This window comes from Procambarus clarkii, chromosome 42 (assembly GCF_040958095.1).
Source record: "Procambarus clarkii isolate CNS0578487 chromosome 42, FALCON_Pclarkii_2.0, whole genome shotgun sequence".
NCBI classification, from domain to species: Eukaryota; Metazoa; Arthropoda; class Malacostraca; order Decapoda; family Cambaridae; genus Procambarus; species Procambarus clarkii.
The window spans coordinates 3,694,531-3,714,697 of record NC_091191.1 but is presented as its reverse complement, the minus strand read 5'-3'; the positions used below and the strand labels follow the sequence as shown (position 1 = coordinate 3,714,697).

Here is a 20,167-nt window from a genome sequence, read left to right as displayed (position 1 = left end):
TCGACTTTATTGTACGACGATCGACTTTATTGTACGACGATCGACCTTATTGTACGACGATCGACCTTATTGTACGACGATCGACTTTATTGTACGACGATCAACTTTATTGTACGACGATCGACTTTATTGTACGACGATCGACCTTATTGTACGACGATCGACCTTATTGTACGACGATCGACCTGTACGTCGTCGGAGCCTTTTGGGGCATAGATGGTACTAAAGAGACGTCGTCGGAGCCTTTTGGGGCATAGATGGTACTAAAGAGACGTCGTCGGAGCCTTTTGGGGCATAGATGGTACTAAAGAGATGTCGTCGGAGCCTTTTGGGGCATAGATGGTACTAAAGAGATGTCGTCGGAGCCTTTTGGGGCATAGATGGTACTAAAGAAACGTCGTCGGAGCCTTTTGGGGCATAGATTGTACTAAAGAGACGTCGTCGGAGCCTTTTGGGGCATAGATGGTACTAAAGAGACGTCGTCGGAGCCTTGGGGCATAGATGGTACTAAAGAGACGTCGTCGGAGCCTTTTGGGGCATAGATGGTACTAAAGAGACGTCGTCGGAGCCTTTTGGAGCATAGATGGTACTAAAGAGACGTCGTCGGAGCCTTTTGGGGCATAGCTGGCCGGCTTCTCACGGTGTTCAAAGAGACAACTTGATAAACACCTCCAAAGAATACCTGATTAACCAGTCTGTGGTTCATGCGTCAGGCTGCAAGCAGCCGCGTCTAAAAGCTTAGGGCCAGATTCACGAAGCCGTTACGCAAGATCTTACGAACGTGTACATCTTTCCTCAATCTTTGACGGCTTTGGTTACATTTATTAAACAGTTTATAAGCATGGAAACTTGCCAATCATGTGCTGTTATTGTTATAAACAGCCTCCTGGTGCTTCGGAGCTCATTAACTGTTTAATAATTGTAAACAAAGCCGCCAAAGATTTAGAAAAGATGTACACGTTCGTAAGTGCTTGCGTAACTGCTTCGTAAATCTGGCCCCTGGTTGGCTAGACCACCAACCGGAAGGTCTGGTCAAGGACTGGGCCGCGGGGACGTTAATCCCCGAAATAAACAACAGGTAGGTGTGTCTAGGAAGGGTCCAGGAAGGTTGCAAAAAAAAAATTATATTAAAAAACCCGGATGTGAATGAAAGTTCGGGATTGTAACCAAAAAAAATAATTGTGTAATATGTATGTTGGCCGAGGGCCGGTTACCACGGACTGGCCAAGGGCCGGTTACCACGGACTGGCCAAGGGCCGGTTACTATGGACTGGCCAAGGGCCGGTTACCACGGACTGGCCAAGGGCCGGTTACTATGGACTGGCCGAGGGCCGGTTACCATAGACTGGCCGAGGGCCGGTTACTACGGACTGGCCAAGGGCCGGTTACCACGGACTGGCCAAGGGCCGGTTACCACGGACTGGCCAAGGGCCGGTTACCACGGACTGGCCAAGGGCCGGTTACCACGGACTGGCCAAGGGCCGGTTACTATGGACTGGCCGAGGGCCGGTTACCATAGACTGGCCAAGGGCCGGTTACCACGGACTGGCCAAGGGCCGGTTACCACGGACTGGCCAAGGGCCGGTTACCACGGACTGGCCAAGGGCCGGTTACCACGGACTGGCCAAGGGCCGGTTACCATGGAGTGTCCGAGGACCAGATATCATGTTGGGGCCATTGGCCTAAAATCTGTTAAATAAAAAAAAAACAGAATTTTAAAATTTTTGCTTAATTTTAAATTTAATCATCAATCATAAAAGTCCTGTAAAAAAAAGAAATAAAATTCAATGAAAAAGGGCTAGAATATATAAAAGAAATTATATATATCATCATAACAGTGAAAAAGCGAAAAATGGTTGAATTTTTAGTCGAGTCGGAGTCTGGGGAGGGAGGAATTGGTGGAGGTCTGGGAGGGGGGATGGAAGAGGAGGAGGAGGGGGGGAAGGAAGGGGAGGGTGGGGGGGAAGTGGGGGGGAAATTGACGACTCTTCCCCCGAGCAGTGAGTTTTGACGTCAAGCTGACGATGAGAATTTTTATTAAGGACTTTTCAAAATATTGTTAAATGCCGCCAGTGGCAGAGCTTCTTGTTGGGGAAGGGGGGGAGGGGGGAGAGGGGGGAGGGGGGAAGGGTTGGTAGGAGATGGGGGGAGGAGGGGGGAGAGGGGGGAGGGGGGAAGGGTTGGTAGGAGATGGGGGGAGGAGGGGGGGGTAGGTGTGGAAGGGGTGATGGATAAGATAGTAGGGGTGGTGTTGGTGGTGGGGGTTGATTTTCAGAAGGAGTGTTCCCACTGCTGTAATTATCCAACCATTGCTTCGAATCCCCAGTGAAACTGCCTTTGAATTCCTTTGTGAATCTTAAACTTTGAATCCCCAGTGAATCTTCCCTTGAGATGTTCCTTCCTGCTTGTTCCGCAGGTCTGTAAACGCCGTTAACAAACCTGTGTTTACATAATTACTCTCTAAATCTAAATATATTTAATACGAAATATAACTTGGGTTCATGTATTTTTGAAACACCGTTGATATCTCTCCTCTTCTGTAATCGTGTCACCTCTGTGCCTTCTTAGGTAAACGGAACGTTTTTAGTCTATCTGTTATCCGTGTGATATCTTCCGGCATGCGGAGTGCGTGTCACAATAGCCCGGCTGGAACTAATAGTCATCGTTACCTTTCTATGGGATACCCCCCCAGTTATCATTATCACCACTTGTTGATGGTGATGATACATGGTGTAGTTGATACTGATGAGTATCTTAGGATGCTGTTCATCACACTCATCCCCTATACAAAAGGGGGGCACAACTCCACTCTCCCCCTATTTATAAGGGGCATAACTATAATCTTCCTCTATACAAAAGGGGCACAGCTCCACTCTCCCCCTATTTATAAGGGGCATAACTATAATCTTCCTCTATACAAAAAGGGCATAACTAGCCGACCTTTCACACACTACAAAAAAAAGAAGGAAAGGGTGATAAACACCTCCAACTGATCCCTGATCAACCAGGCTGTGGAGTCATACGTCAGGCTGCGAGGGGCGGCGTCTAACAGCCTGCTTGACCAGACCAGCAACCATGAGGCAAATTGATCTTCGCCCATCTCAAGGTGGCCATCAGGGTAATGTAGTGTGTGAGTGTGAATGATGAATGACGAGTATGGGATTCGAACGAGGGTCACCCACAGTGTACCAACATCACCTCTCCCCCCGCATCACCAAGTTGTCGTTGGTGGTACAAAACTGTTAATATATGAACAAAAACAATGAAAAAAAGGTGAAAATGAATAGGGGTAATTGGGGGGGTTGGTTGGTGGGGGTGGTGACGTCATTACATCCCCCCCCCTGCAACACTGCAGCCCCCGCTACAACGGACACCACCTCCGTCAATAGCACTGCTGAAGGCGACCCTGGAGGAGGTGGTGGAGGTGGGGAGGAGGAAGAGGAACCAGCTAACCTCCCTGAACAAGTCTTCCCTTACATTGAGTTTAATACACGTAAGTAACATCATCTACGGGCTCACCATAGCCCGTGCTACTTGGGGCTTTTTGTTCCAGGTAGCGAATCTTTAACAACAACAAACACGTTAGTAGGATTCAACACGTGTGTGTGTGTGTGTGTGTGTGTGTGTGTGTGTGTGTGTGTGAGTGAGTGTGTGTGTGTGTGTGTGGTGTAATCAAGGGAACTATTTTTCTTTATTTCATGTTATTGGGCTAAATTGATTAGGGGAGCTGCATTTTTTTGCCCATTGTAACATTGTTTTTGGGGGGACTCTAGGGATGACTCTACAGCTGGCGCTGGTGTATGGTTGGCCCTGGTGTATGGTTGGCCCTGGTGTATGTTTGACCCTGCTGTATGGTTGAGCCCTGCTGTTCAGACCTAACACCCACCTTTATAACTTATTTACATAAATTCCAAGTCATACCTCTTGGCATCTGTTGAAACCTCGCGATACACAGACGCTGATAACCCTTCCCCCCAGTTCGTATCCCACTGACACCCGTCTCTCTCTCTCTTCTCTCCCCGCTCAGATCCGCCGCAGTTCGAAGAGAAGCCGAGGGACCAGCGGGTGATGAGTGACAGAGTGGCCTCCTTCACCTGCCGCGCCACAGGTAACCCCGAACCGAAGATACAGTGGCGGAAGGAGAACCGGAAACTGAACAACGCTCGCTTCATCGTCCTGCAGGTTCCCGGGGGTTCCATCCTCAGGATCGAGCCCGTCAAGTACCAGCGAGACGAGGCCGAGTACGAGTGCGTGGTGGAGAACACCGCTGGAGACATCATCAGGGCCTCGGCTAAACTCGAGGTCCTCTCTGAAGATCGTAAGTGGCAGTGACTGTTTGATTTTTTTCTCTCTCTCTCTCTCTCTCTCTCTCTCTCTCTCTCTCTCTCTCTCTCTCTCTCTCTCTCTCTCTCTCTCTCTCTCTCTCTCTCTCTCTCTCTCTCTCTCTCTCTCTCTCTCTCTCTCACCTAACCACTTGGGGTGGGGGGTAGAGCGACGGTCTCGCTTCATGCAGGTCGGCGTTCAATCCCCGACCGTCCACAAGTGGTTGGGCACCATTCCTTCCCCCCGTCCCATCCCAAATCCTTATCCTGACCCCTTCCCAGTGCTATATAGTCGTAATGGCTTGGCGCTTTCCCTTGATAATTCCTTCCTTCCTTCTCTCTCTCTCTCTCTCTCTCTCTCTCTCTCTCTCTCTCTCTCTCTCTCTCTCTCTCTCTCTCTCTCTCTCTCTCTCTCTCTCTCTCTCTCTTTAACACCATTCCTTTCCCCCGTCCCATCCCAAAATCTTTATCCTGACTCCTTCTCAGTGCTATATTCTCGTAATGGCTTGGCGCTTTCCTCTGATAATTGCCTCTCCTCTCTCCTGAGGGAAGTACAGGGAGGGAGGTATTAGGGGGCACCAGTAGGGGGCATTCACACACCTGGGGATATATAATGGGGGTAGTGGCGAGGCCCTGGAAGATCAGGCCCCCAGATTTGGACATTAAAATAACAGCATTCTGGAGCGAGCGATATGGTAGGAAATGCAGAATAGGGTTATTGAAGAGGTGCCATAGGCACAAACAGATGGCACTGCCTGACCCTCAGAGCTCCTCCCGCAAACACAAAATTAGACACGTTCCTGCAAGAAGTGCCGGACCAACTAGGCTGCATTCACAATCGACTTGAGAATGGTCCAGGACGGACCGAAACGTCGTCGTCGTCCCTTCACCTTCTAGTGTGTGGTCTGGTCAACTTACTTTAGCCACGTTATTGTGACTCATCGCCTGCAACTAGGCGATGAGTCTAGTTGCCCCCCCCCCCACAAGCTGACGGGTTCCCCCCATCCCAGCTGTAGGGGGGGCCCCCCACGCTGGCGGGCCCCCCCCCAAGCTGGCGGAGCCCCCCCAAACTGGCGGGAACCCCCCCAAACTGGCGGGGCCCCCCCGAACTGGCGGGAACCCCCCCAAACTGGCGGGGCCCCCCCGAACTGGCGGGAATCCACCCAAACTGGCGGGGGGGCCCCCCAAACTGGCGGGAACCCCCCCAAACTGGCGGCGGGGGCCCCCGGGTCACACCCCCCACCGCGCGTGCCGCGGCCTCTGGCGCCTGTAGAGCCGTGAGGCGTGAGGTTTAATTGTTTGCTGTAATTGGAGGGTAATTATTAGTTAATGATTTAGGCGAAGAGTGATTAGAAGCAGAAACCAATTACAGCTTGCCGCGGGGCGTCGCCCCCCCCCCCTTCTCCTCCTCCCCTCTCCTCCTCCTCCCATCTTCTGTATTCTTTTTACCTCTCATTTGTTTTTTTCCTCTCTGCCTACTCTCCTACCTTTTCTCTCCTCTACTTTCGCTTCTCTTCCACACCTCTAATCATTCCCCATTTTTGGTCTTATCCTTCCACTATATCTCACTCAACCTCTTGGGGGGGGGGGGGTAGAGCGACGGTCTCGCTTCTTGCAGGTCGGCGTTCAATCCCCCGACCGTCCATCGAGTGGTTGGGGCACCATTCCTTTCCGACCGTCCCATCCCACATCCTTTATCCTGACCCCCTTTCCAAGGGCTATATAGTCATAGCGGCTTGGCGCTTTGCGCTGATAATAATTCCCCTCCCTCCCTCCCCCCCACTCTCACTCCCTCACAGCCCTCCCCCTCCCCCCCCCCCCCCCCCCACCACTCTCCCTCCTTTAACAAGCTCGTTAACACCCACCAATTTTCTGTTAAAAAATAAATTTGTTATCTTTTAAATTTCCCGTTATTAGCTAGCTTCTTAACGAGTTAACAGTTCGTTAGTTAACGAGGGTCGTTAGCATTTGGAACTGTTATATAAGTAGCGGAGATTGTTACCTCTTAACCACCTCGTTACATAGCAATGGGCTCGTGAACCATTTTTGGCCACAATTGTAGGAAACAGCTTTTAGCGAGGTCGTTAGCGTTGCGAGGTCGTTAGTGTTGGGAGGTCGTTCGAGCGGGAAGCTGAGGTGACGGAAGTAATGACTCATGAGGATTAGACTTCATTAAAACAATTTTTTTGAGAGGGATAAGATGACGTCCATTTTCAATCATTTAGAAAGGAGAGCCAAATTGAGTAGTTAAGAGGTCTATCTTGACCTCTAACCACCAAAATTGACCAAATCCCAACCCACAAAACAGGTTGGGATCTCCTACTTTGTTTCGGTTTCATCGCCAAATATTTGATTGAGTGATTGAAGGTCACAGTGATTGAGTGCTTTGTCTGAATTATACGTTGTATTATCTGATATTGTGGCTCGTGCAGTGCCTGGTATTGTGCGTATTGTGTGGGGTTTGGTTCACTGGGACGCTGCTCACATAGGGTAGTTGATGTGTGGCCTGTGGACCCCTTTCCTAGCGAAAGGATAGGAGATAGACTAAGTGTTCAGTACTCTATGTTTGGGCTATGTAGTTATTTCAGATCACAGGGCTACTGACGCTGTGTGATTATATATATATATATATATATATATATATATATATATATATATATATATATATATATATATATATAATCATAATTAACCTGTCTGAGTCATCTATGAGTTGCCTCATTCATCTCCAGCTGTCGTTATGAGAGGCTTTGGATGCCTCATTATATGAGGGTCACAGAGGTGTCTCATTTCTCCTGCACCTCATGCCCTCAGTCCAAGTTCTCCAAGTCAAATTATTTCCAGGTTTGTATTTGACCCAAAGTTCCAGTGGCGCCCAAATCCCATCAGTTTTGTTTTTTTAATTCAAAGTTCTAATGGGCGAAGTTCAATCATCTTTTAGGTGCTGTAACTCAAAGCTCTACCATTTTAAACTTTTACCACTCTGATTTCTTTCTTTTTAAACCATTCTTTGTCAGCTGGCGGATATAGAAAGCATTCGGTGTCAGTTTAGGGATATAGAATTCATTCTGTGTCACCTGGAGGATTCAGAAAACATTATCTTCGTTAGACTGGTGTTGATGATACAACCCCCTGTTGAGGTTATCTTGAGGTTATCTTGAGATGATTTCGGGGCTTTAGTGTCCCCGCGGTCCGGTCCTCGACCAGGCCTCCACCCCCAGGAAGCAGCCCGTGACAGCTGACTAACTCCCAGGTACCTATTTACTGCTAGATAACAGGGGCATTCAGGGTGAAAGAAACTTTGCCCATTTGCTTCTGCCTCGTGCGGGAATCGAACCCGCGCCACAGAATGACGAATCCTGCGCGCTATCCACCAGGCTACGAGGCCCCCCTCGTAGCCTTTGTTGACCTTTGACCTGGATCACGGAGCAGAAAGGTCACGCAAGGTCACAAGGTCCTTGTGTCCTTTGAATCACAAATCCTCGTTAAGAGGCTATTATTACGAGTCTTTTCAAATCAGGTGATTATCCGAGTACTTGCGAGGGGACAGAGAGACGCTAGACTGAGGCTTAACTGGATCTCAATATGATCTAAAGAGGTTACACTATATACAGTAGAAGCTTGTTTAGTGACAGACATGGCTGTTGGACTCGAAGTCCGCCACAATTGAGATCCGCAGTCGGACGAAACAAGTGGTCTCGCGAGGACATAAGGAACCCTGATAATTACAGAGAAAGAGAAAAGTATCAAGAGCGAGAAACCAGTCGCCGAAAGAGAGAGAGAGAGAGAGAGAGAGAGAGAGAGAGACACACACACACACACACACACACACACACACACACACACACACACACACACACACACACACACACACACACACACACACACACACCCCAACGTCTCACGAGAACACTTGGGGTCGGGAAATTAAAGAAACCATGCATGCGAAATAGGTTTTTTTCTTACAGTTGGTGTATGTGTGTGTGTGTGTGTTTGTGTGTGTGTGTGTGTGTGTGTGTGTGTGTGTGTTTGTGTGTGTGTGTGTGTGTGTGTGTGTTTGTGTGTGTGTGTGTATGTACTCATTTGTGTCTAGAGGATCGAGCTTTAGTACTTGGGCGCCGCCTTTCTAGCCGCTGGTTGTCTAATGTCTACCCCTGTTTGATGGGCATATCTACTTGTGAAATGATAACGTTGGCTTCTGTAACCTGCCCATTTAACTCATTCCATTTTCCTACTATTATGCTTCAAGGAAAACTTTCTCACATCTGTATGACTCCTCTGATGCTCAAACTTCCGGCCATGAGGCCTTGTTCTATTGGGATTCATTTTGAACATCTTTTTTTCCCCTCTCTTAATCCCTCTTAGTATTTTGTCTCCATCATGTCTCCTCTCTCTCTCTCTCCTTTTCTCTAGCGAGGCCAGGTCTAGTTCATTCGGTCTTCATAACCCTTCACTCTCATTTCTGGGACGCGCTCTGAACCTTTTCTTGTTTTCTTGTGTTTCTGCACAAGACAATGGGGCTGCATACTCTCAAGATTGGTCTCCTGTAGGTGGTGTACATCGATTTAAATCCCTCCTTATTTAGATTCCTGAATGACGTTCTGACTTTTGACGTTGCTGATGCTGCTGATGTCATCTTGTGACACTAGAGGTTTAGGGTTATGTACATCCAGATGTTGACCAGACCACACACTAGAAATTGAAGGGACAACGACGTTTCGGTCCGTCCTGGACCATTCTCAAGTCGATTGAGTTTCGGTCCAGGACGGACCGAAACGTCGTCGTCCCTTCAATTTCTAGTGTGTGGTCTGGTCAACATACTTCAGCCACGTTATTGTGACTCCTCGCCTGCATCCAGATCTTTTTCTTTAGTCGTTATAGGAAGTAGTTTACCCTTTCCGTCTCCCTGTACCTCTTCTCATTTCTATCACATTACACTTGCTAGCGTTCAACTCTCTTAGCCATTTGTCGTTTTTCTGGGTCGACTTAACGGGTCCCACCTGTCCTGGAGAATGATTGATGCTTACCTTTACCTGTTTCACGCGTCATGCCGTGAATTTAATTAAATTGAAAATGAAAGAAAAATACTTAGTGTCTGAGTGACAAAGCTTTGTCACTTAATTGATCGGCGTCAGTAAGGGCGGAGCAGCTGTTCCTTGGTGACTGTAAACACAAGCACACGCGCGCGCGCACACACGCACGCACCTACGCATTAACAAATACACAGACGAATTGACTCTCACTCTGTCATTGACTCTGTCACTCTCGTCACTTTCTCTCTCACTCTCGTCACTTTCTCTACTACAAAAGAAAGTGCATGTGTACATCCCCCGCAATGCTATATATGTACTCTACACACACACAGCATTACACAGGTACACTACACACACACAGCATTACACAGGTACACTACACACACACACAGCATTACACAGGTACACTACACACACACAGCATTACACAGGTACACTACACACACACAGCATTACACAGGTACACTACACACACACACAGCATTACACAGGTACACTACACACACACACAGCATTACACAGGTACACTACACACACACAGCATTACACAGGTACACTACACACACACAGCATTACACAGGTGCACTACACACACACAGCATTACACAGGTGCACCACACACACACAGCATTACACAGGTACACTACACACACACAGCATTACACAGGTACACTACACACACACAGCATTACACAGGTACACTACACACACACAGCATTACACAGGTACACTACACACACACATCATTACACAGGTACACTACACACACACAGCATTACACAGGTACACTACACACACACACAGCATTACACAGGTACACTACACACACACACAGCATTACACAGGTACACTACACACACACACAGCATTACACAGGTACACTACACACACACAGCATTACACAGGTGCACTAACAGTCCCCAGCACTAACATCGCAACACCTTAAAAAACCTCTCAAGATAGGCACCAAGAGAGTAAGTCCCCCATTTAGACTACTCAGCTCACCTTTGGAATTTATGTTCATGAACAGAATGAACAATGAACAGAATGAACAATGAACAGAATATATATCCATTCTCAACTATAGCATGCACACAAACTCAAGACGTTGCACTCAAGATTGCACTCAAGCTCAAGATAACTTGAATTGGTACCGAGATAGATAACCAAGATAACCTTCCCAAAACCTCTGTTACGAAGAGAGATAACAAGAGAATCATTTACATATATATATATATATATATATATATATATATATATATATATATATATATATATATATATATATATATATATATATATATATATATATATATATAAGGTCACAGAGTGTACTTTTGAAATGTGATTTGCCTTTACATAAGATTCTACACCCCCTACCCCCCCCCCTCCTATATATATACCAGATACACAGACCGACTCGTTGAACAACAACACCCCCCTCCCCCTGCTACACCCCGCCAGGGGGGGGGAATACAACGAGGCCGGTCGTATACATCCTCACAATACGTTTATTTTGCTGTAGTTCCCGCAGTCAGCAAATTGAGTGAAGCCGCTGCTGGAATACACAAACATCACTGCCAGAAAATACTTGGGAGGGCTCCGTGCCTGGTTATTGAATACACGGGTGCCACGGTCTGTGGGTGTCCAGTGCCACGGTCTGTGGGTGTCCAGTGCCACGGTCTGTGGGTGTCCAGTGCCACGGTCTGTGGGTGTCCAGTGCCACGGTCTGTGGGTGTCCAGTGCCACGGTCTGTGGGTGTCTAGTGCCAGGGGTGTGGGGGTGTCCAGTGCCACGGTCTGTGGGTGTCTAGTGCCACGGTCTGGGGTGGCCAGTGCCAGAGGACTGGTTGTTCAGTGCCAGTGCCTTGTTCTGGTTCGCTATATTGTCGTAATGGCTTGGCGTTTTCCCCTAATATTTTCCTTCCGACTCTCTCACACACACACACACACACACACACACACACACACACACACACTCTCTCTCTCTCTCTCTCTCTCTCTCTCTCTCTCTCTCTCTCTCTCTCTCTCTCTCTCTCTCTCTCTCTCTCTCTCTCTCTCTCTCTCAAACTAAGACTAGGGTTCATTAGGAATATCATTGATGGCCTTAATGAGACTGTAAGCTTAGACCTGTTATCTCTGCCCCCCATTCCCCCCCCCCTCACCCCCCTTCCCACACCCCTCTTTCCCTCACCCTCTTCCCTCACCCCTTCCCTACCCCTCTCACTTCAAGGGCACGTTTTCACCACTGAAAGTTACGTCTTAACTTACGTCTTGATAAATTTCACTCTTAGGAGGGGGGCGCCGACCCCCCCTGTGAGCGGTCTTTTCTTAGTTCATACTGAAGAGTATTGTGGGAGTTGTATTTATGGTGTTATGTTGTAGTGGTGGTTGTTGTATTCTGGTAAAGTGTTGTAGTGGTGGTTGTTGTATTCTGGTAAAGTGTTGTAGTGGTGGTTGTTGTATTCTGGTAAAGTGTTGTAGTGGTGGTTGTTGTATTCTGGTAAAGTGTTGTAGTGGTGGTTGTTGTATTCTGGTAAAGTGTTGTAGTGGTGGTTGTTGTATTCTGGTAAAGTGTTGTAGCGGTGGTTGTTGTATTCTGGTAAAGTGTTGTAGTGGTGGTTGTTGTATTCTGGTAAAGTGTTGTAGTGGTGGTTGTTGTATTCTGGTAAAGTGTTGTAGAGGTGGTTGTTGTATTCTGGTAAAGTGTTGTAGTGGTGGTTGTTGTATTCTGGTAAAGTGTTGTAGTGGTGGTTGTTGTATTCTGGTAAAGTGTTGTAGCGGTGCATGTTGTATTCTGGTAAAGTGTTGTAGCGGTGCATGTTGTATTCTGGTAAAGTGTTGTAGCGGTGCATGTTGTATTCTGGTAAAGTGTTGTAGTGGTGGTTGTTGTATTCTGGTAAAGTGTTGTAGTGGTGGTTGTTGTATTCTGGTAAAGTGTTGTAGCGGTGCATGTTGTATTCTGGTAAAGTGTTGTAGTGGTGGTTGTTGTATTCTGGTAAATTGTTGTAGCGGTGCATGTTGTATTCTGGTAAAGTGTTGTAGTGGTGGTTGTTGTATTCTGGTAAATTGTTGTAGCGGTGCATGTTGTATTCTGGTAAAGTGTTGTAGTGGTGGTTGTTGTATTCTGGTAAATTGTTGTAGAGGTGGTTGTTGTATTCTGGTAAAGTGTTGTAGTGGTGGTTGTTGTATTCTGGTAAATTGTTGTAGCGGTGCATGTTGTATTCTGGTAAAGTGTTGTAGTGGTGGTTGTTGTATTCTGGTAAATTGTTGTAGCGGTGCATGTTGTATTCTGGTAAAGTGTTGTAGTGGTGGTTGTTGTATTCTGGTAAATTGTTGTAGCGGTGCATGTTGTATTCTGGTAAAGTGTTGTAGTGGTGGTTGTTGTATTCTGGTAAATTGTTGTAGAGGTGGTTGTTGTATTCTGGTAAAGTGTTGTAGTGGTGGTTGTTGTATTCTGGTAAATTGTTGTAGCGGTGCATGTTGTATTCTGGTAAAGTGTTGTAGTGGTGGTTGTTGTATTCTGGTAAATTGTTGTAGCGGTGCATGTTGTATTCTGGTAAAGTGTTGTAGTGGTGGTTGTTGTATTCTGGTAAATTGTTGTAGAGGTGGTTGTTGTATTCTGGTAAAGTGTTGTAGTGGTGGTTGTTGTATTCTGGTAAATTGTTGTAGCGGTGCATGTTGTATTCTGGTAAAGTGTTGTAGTGGTGGTTGTGGTGCTGGTTGTAATTGAGGTGGGGGGGGGGAGGAGGCAATGTTGATAGTTCAACAACCAACAACGAGAAACAATCAAACAACACCTGAACAACACTACACAGCTATTGTATTGCAGCAGGTGGTTGTATTCTATGGTTTAACGCACCATAAAACACGCACCTTTTGTTTCAACCATCAAATATATGTAGATTAAGCTAATTTATTTTTTTCCGCCCATACGTATATAAATTAAGGTGATTTTTTTCATACCTTTCAATTACATTTCCGCGGGCTGTACAATACATGAATTGTTGATAATTTGTCATAAAAACAATCCCCCCCCCCCCCTTGTCACCGCGAAATGTAATAACTGAATGATTAATGTACAAATGAATTAATAAATAAATTGTATGACTTTGTATGGTCTACATGGCCAGTGGTGATGGGAAGGTGGAGAAGGGGAGGATTAAGAGAGAGGAGGATTAAGAAGAGAGAAGAGGAGGATTAAGAAAGAGAGAAGGGGAGGATTAAGAGAGAGAAGAGGAGGATTAAGAGAGAGAAGGGGAGGATTAAGAGAGAAAATGGGAGGATTAAGAGAGAGAATGGAAGGATTAAGAAAGAGAAAGGGAGGATTAAGAGAGAGAGAAGAGGAGGATTAAGAGAGAGAAGAGGAGGATTAAGAGAGAAAATGGGAGGATTAAGAGAGAGAATGGAAGGATTAAGAAAGAGAAAGGGAGGATTAAGAGAGAGAGAAGAGGAGGATTAAGAGAAAGAAGGGGAGGATTAAGATAGAGAAGGGGAGGATTAAGAGAGAGAAGAGGAGGATTAAGAGAGAGAGAAGGGGAGGATTAAGAAGAGAGAAGAGGAGGATTAAGAGAGAAAATGGGAGGATTAAGAAAGAGAAGAGGAGGATTAAGAGAGAAAATGGGAGGATTAAGAGAGAGAATGGAAGGATTAAGAAAGAGAATGGGAGGATTAAGAGAGAGAGAAGAGGAGGATTAAGAGAGAGAAGGGGAGGATTAAGATAGAGAAGGGGAGGATTAAGAGAGAGAAGAGGAGGATTAAGAGAGAGAAGGGGAGGATTAAGATAGAGAATGGAAGGATTAAGAAAGAGAAAGGGAGGATTAAGAGACGGAGAGAGAGAGAGATGGGGAGGGAAAAGAGAAAAGAAGAATAAGAATATGAGGAAGAAATGGAGGAATTATAGACAGATGGAGAAGGGAAGAAACATGGGAATGAAGGGAAGTTGAAGGAGTACGAGAGAGATGAAATGAAATAAGAGAATGGAAGGTGAAGAAATAAGAGAGATGGTAGGGGAGGAATACCTTATAGATACCTGGTTGATGGGGTTCTGGGAGTTCTTCTACTCCCCAAGCCCGGCCCGAGGCCAGATTTGACTTGTGAGAGTTTGGTCCACCAGGCTGTTGCTTGGAGCGGCCCACAGGCCCACATACCCACCACAGCCCGATTGGTTCGGCACTCCTTGGAGAAAATTATCTAATTTTTCTCTTGAAGATGTCCACGGTTGTTCCGGCAATATTTCTTATGCTCGCTGGGAGGACGTTGAACAACCGCGGACCTCTGATGTTTATACAGTGCTCTCTGATTGTGCCTATGGCACCTCTGCTCTTCACTGGTTCTATTCTGCATTTTCTTCCATATCGTTCACTCCAGTACGTTGTTATTTTACTGTGTAGATTTGGTACCTGGCCCTCCAGTATTTTCCATGTGTATATTATTTGGAATCTCTCTCGTCTCCTTTCTAGTGAGTACATTTGGAAAGCTTTGAGACGATCCCAATAATTTAGGTGCTTTATCGCGTCTGTGTATGCCGTATATGCTCTCTGTACTCCCTGTATTTCAGCAATCTCTCCTGCTCTGAAAGGGCAAATGAGTACAAAGCAATACTCAAGACGGGACAACACAAGTGATTTGAAGAATACAACCATTGTGATGGGATCCCTGGATTTGAAAGTTCTCGTAATCCATCCGATCATTTTCCAGGCTGCCGCAATATTTGCTTGGTTATGCTCCCTAAACGTTAGGTCGTCGGTCATCATTATTCCCAAATCCTTTACATGCTGTTTTCCTACTATGGGCAGATTCGATTGTGTTTTGTACCCTGTATTAGGTTTAAGGTACCTGGACTTTATCACTGTTAAACGTCATGTTACTGTCTGCTGCCCAGGCGGAAACTTTATTAATATCTGCTTGTAGTTTTTCAATGTCTTCAGCAAAGGTCATTTTCATGCTGATTTTTTGCAGCATCTGCAAAAGATAACCTGAAGTTATGACTGGTATTTATGTCTATATCTGATATATGAGAATTAGGAACAGCAGTGGATCGAGGACTGTGCCCTGAGGTACAGAGCTTTTAACTGCGTTTGGTCTCGATTTTTGGCCAGTAATATCTTCTGGTCGCATTTTGTATGCAAGAACACCATCTTGAGTTGATTTGATTTTGGTCATACATGTTGAAGGCTTTTGCGAAATCTTTACCTGTTACATCAGCGTTTTGCTAACTCTGAAAGACAATTGTGTCAGTATCAGAGGGCCTCTTGAATACTCTTAAGTACTCTTCACTAATCTTCAGTACTCTTCAGTACTTCTGCGCCGAAAAAAAAACAAAAAAATATATCTTTTGTCCTTTAAACTTAAAAGAAAAGTCTTATTTTCCGTTCCCTAACAATAGTGAACATTTCGGTGAATTACAGAGTTATAGATGGCTTAAGCTGCTCTCTGGGAACTTTCGGTTTCAAATTGGAATCAGTAGAGAAGATTGTTCGAACAGACCTGAACTCCAGAAGGGGTCTTTGTCAGCAGTTATCAAAGGCTTTATGTATTTTTGTGTGTTTTCTCTCGTAAGAACTTTGGTAAATATTGTGTTTGTTCATAAGGGGGTTGATGTGGGTCGATGGTGGGGGGGGGGGGGGTAGGACACCACTTTCCTTTCTCCCCCCCCTTTCTACATACCTGCCCCTTCTCCCATACACCTGTCTTACCTGTCCCTTCTCCCACTCACCTGTCTTACCTGCCCCTTCTCCCACCCACACACACCTGTCTTACCTGCCCCTTCTCCCACACACACCTGCCTTACCTGTCCCTTCTCCCACACACCTGTCTTACCTGCCCCTTCTCCCACACACACCTGCCTTACCTGTCCCTTCTCCCACACACACCTGTCTTACCTGCTCCTCCCTTACACACACCTGCCCCCACCTGTACTGTCCTTCATAATGCCTCCACCAACACCATGCCCAATCCTCCTAATGCCTCTCCTCACCCCTAGCTAACAATCTCCATGGCTAACAATCATCCTGGCTAACAATCACCCTGGCTAACATTCATCCTGGCTAACAATCATCCTGGCTAACAATCTCCATGGCTAACAATCTCCATGGCTAACAATCATCCTGGCTAACAATCTCCATGGCTAACAATCTCCATGGCTAACAATCATCCTGGCTAACAATCTCCATGGCTAACAATCTCCATGGCTAACAATCATCCTGGCTAACAATCTCCATGGCTATAAATCATCCTGACTAACAATCATCCTGGCTAACAATCATCCTGGCTAACAATCATCCTGGCTAACAATCACCATGCTCAATCATCTGGTTATTTGACCATCATGGTGGCAGGTGAGCGGCAGTTTATCGCACTCTTGATCCAATTAGCTATTTTATTAAAACCAATTAAATTAATTTATTAAAAAAAAATTAATTACACAAGAAACAATTAAAAAGACAAGACTTCCATATCATCTTAACCCTTAAGCCTCCATGGTCGGTACCTGTCATGGGCTGATGATTTTTTCTTGGCGCATGTCATGACATTATGATTGGCATGTCTGTCATGTCATGGTTGTTAACGACCGCTCTTGTCGAAGCTATATGGCGTAATTATTATTTTTAGTTTTTTTTTTGGGGGGGAGGGGGTTTGAGATGGGTGCCAGAATGACCCTATGATATGCTTACCTGTTGATTGCCTGTTGAGGATTTCGAGAGTTGAGAGCAACGGCAGCGGTCTGTTATTTTGATGTTTTGTGGTGAAACATGTGACTGACCGCCATATTCCGCGGGCGGGCGCCATCTTGTAGGATGCCGGGCTCTCTCTACTGATTAGACCAGCCTTGAGAAGGCAGTTTGCTGTGTCTCCTTCATTTTTTGAGAGGAAGGGTCACTCGCCACCAGCTCTGCCGACCGCCCATCTCACTTGCTGAAACGGGCGGGTGAGAAATGAGTCGAGGTTCGAGGAGTGGGGTGAGGCGGCGGTTGGGATGGGGGAACATGGCGGGTTTTGGCGCGTTTTTCAAATGACGCGGAGCTTTGGCGTCTGTCTTTACTGCTTCTCCGGCGGGAAGAGCTGTCTGGAACGCCATTGGTGGACGTTTTCGGCGGGAGAAACTGCCTGGTGTCTCTCTGGACCTCCTTTTTTTGGCGGGAAATGTAGCCTGATCGACTGTTGTAGACTTTTTAGCAAGAGAATGCAAGAGAAGCTGTAGAGAACTTGTAGAGCGAGGCACTGGGTGTGTTGGGAGAGGCACTGGATGTGTAGGGCGAGGCACTGGATGTGTAGGGCGAGGCACGTAATTTTCGCGTCATCGGTAAACATTGAGAGATTACATCCTATACTAAAAGCACCTGTCTACACTTATTATACATCAATAATCATTACACCAGCCTGAGATATACCGACCCAGGGATACCAATAATGATCTCCAGCGAGCAATCGAAACATTGCCTAGTTTATCACCTCATTTAATGAGTATTGACCCCTCATGTTTCTGTTTTTCCATCCCCGACAGCTAACACTCTGCCGAATGGGTTCCCGTACTTCCGGACGGAGCCGAAGACGAAGGCGGTGGAGATCGACCACACCGCCCTCTTGGTGTGCGACGCCAGAGGGAACCCCGACCCCAACATCACCTGGTTCAAGGACAACAGACCGGTCGACCTCACAAACCCTCGCTATACCGTCCTCAGATCTGGTGAGTTGCTGTTGTTGTTAAAGATTCGCTACCTGGAACAATAAGTTCCAAGTAGCACGGGCTATGGTGAGCCCGTAATGTCTTTTTTTTCTGGTGAGTGTTAAGTCTTCCTCTTCTGTATGTGTTAGTTTCCCCTTCTGAAGCCTGGCCTCAGCCCGGGCTCGGGGAGGTAGAAGAACTCCAGAAACCCTCCACAGGTATGCTCCAAGGGGCCAGATTCACGAAGCAGTTACGCAAGTACTTACGAACGTGTGCATCTTTCCTGAATCCTTTACGGGCTTTGATTACGTTTATTAAACAGTTTACAAGCATGAAAAATGTCCAATCAACTGTTGTTATTGTTATAAACAGCCTCCTGGTGCTTCGGAGCTCATTAACTGTTTAATAATTGTAAACAAAGCCGCCAAAGATTGAATAAAAATGTACAGGTTCGTAAGTGCTTGCGTAACTGCTTCGTGAATCTGACCCCAGGTATGTATTCCTTGTAATTAGATCTTCGATAGCAGCAGCGACGGTCTTGTTTCTCGTCGTAATTCGATCCCAAGATGCTCCAAGTAGTTGAGCACTGTTCCAATTCATCGTCAGTGGATCACCTCGTCGTCTTACAAGACCTGTTTCTCAGTGTGGGACCTCAACCACCCTTATCTACGTATCTTAATATTATTGTGTATGTGTGTTTCTCTCTAGGATGATTGTGGCTTGTGAGACCATTTGTTTGTTCACTATTGGAGTTTATCAAGGGCCTACCGTAGCATCCTGCAGTCTTCCTCTGTTTTTACATTCCTCGTCAGCTTAGCATAGTCTATAAATATTGACATGTGTGGGTAGGAGAAGATAGTTGTAGGGGACTAATATGGGGCTGTCAGCATGAGGGGTTGGCACCATCAATGGGGTGTCATCAGCAAATGTGCCCCTCCCCCCTCCCCGCACAGGAGATGGCACCAGTAAGGAGGTGGCCGCAGCAAGAGAGGTGGTCGCAGCAAGAGAGGTGGCCGCAGCAAGAGAGGTGGCCGCAGCAAGAGAGGTGGCCGCAGCAAGAGAGGTGGTCGCAGCAAGAGAGGTGGCCGCAGCAAGAGGGGTGGCACTAGCAACAGAGACATAACAACACAGATCTCTTTCCCGTACAAATAGCAGCTTCTTGCAAACAATCAGGAGGCTTTTACCAAACAGAGAAAAGTTTCTCTGGACAAACAAGGCGTCTTAGCTGAAAGCGAAGCAGAGTGCAGACTTTAGGACAGACAAACACAAAGCAGCCAAACACAAACCTGCCAAACAAAACATCCGTGTTTGGTGTTTGGGAGTAAATAACCGGGAATTTCCACTTTGCTGGTGTCATTGGAGCGAGATTGTGGCTGTATGTTTGTGTGTGGTTTGTCGGAGCTGTCGGTTGGTTGTCTGTCCGTGTGTCTGTGTCTTGATGTCTGTATGTCTGTGTCTTGGTGTCTGTCAGTCAGTCACACTGGCAGTAACAAAAGCATCTTTGTGAGTCGTGTTCACAGTCGGTCTCACTTTTTTAACTAACACATACCACACGATATTATTTTATCTTTGGTCAGCGTGCGTATGCCTTTTGTGTTAGTGATAGTAACAGCAGCAGTAGCAGCGCCGGGAGCAGTAGCAGCGCCAGGAACAGGAACAGTAGCAGCGCCCTGAACAGTTACATAATCCTTCCCTTCCAGCTATCACTAAAACCCGCTCCCCGCAGCCAATCTCTGAGGTGTCTTTCAGGAGCTTTTGGAAAATGAATCAAATTGAATGAAAATCAAATACAGGTTCTGATATAATTACATTCAAGCAAACTCGAGCTGTTTATCCACTGCCGCAGTGTCAGTCCTTCATCAGTATCCTGACCCCCACACAGTGTGAGTACCGAGGCGGGACAGCCAATGGGCGCTTCGAACTCAGCGTGACGTACTCGAAGTCAGTCTTTGTCTTCGGACTAACGACTGGCCTCAACGCCTCGAGGCCATAGAGGATGCGCTCCTCCGGGCGCAGTTGTTTGTTAAAGCCGCTGCTGCCAGCTCTTAAGAGCTTAAGAGAGCTGGCGCGACTGGCTCTAGTCTTAAGTCTTACAGCGTGTGGCTCCCACCAGGAGGACGAGGACAGTGTTCTTTAAGACTTACG

The 20,167-nt window shown here is 46.6% G+C and overlaps 1 protein-coding gene across 7 annotated transcripts in view; it reads left to right on the top strand.

The window, feature by feature from the left end:
• The first annotated feature begins 3,107 nt into the window (after positions 1–3,107).
• The window catches only part of Lar (tyrosine-protein phosphatase Lar), a 249,502-nt gene continuing 232,442 nt past the window's right edge, over positions 3,108–20,167 (top strand). For all 7 annotated transcript variants that reach the window (XM_069339827.1, XM_069339825.1, XM_069339828.1 and 4 more), the window contains exons 1-3: positions 3,108–3,493; positions 4,028–4,318; positions 17,861–18,043. In XM_069339827.1, the coding sequence (XP_069195928.1) occupies positions 3,250–3,493; positions 4,028–4,318; positions 17,861–18,043 (718 nt within the window). In that variant the 5' untranslated portion in view covers positions 3,108–3,249. The remainder of the gene's footprint in view (positions 3,494–4,027; positions 4,319–17,860; positions 18,044–20,167) is intronic.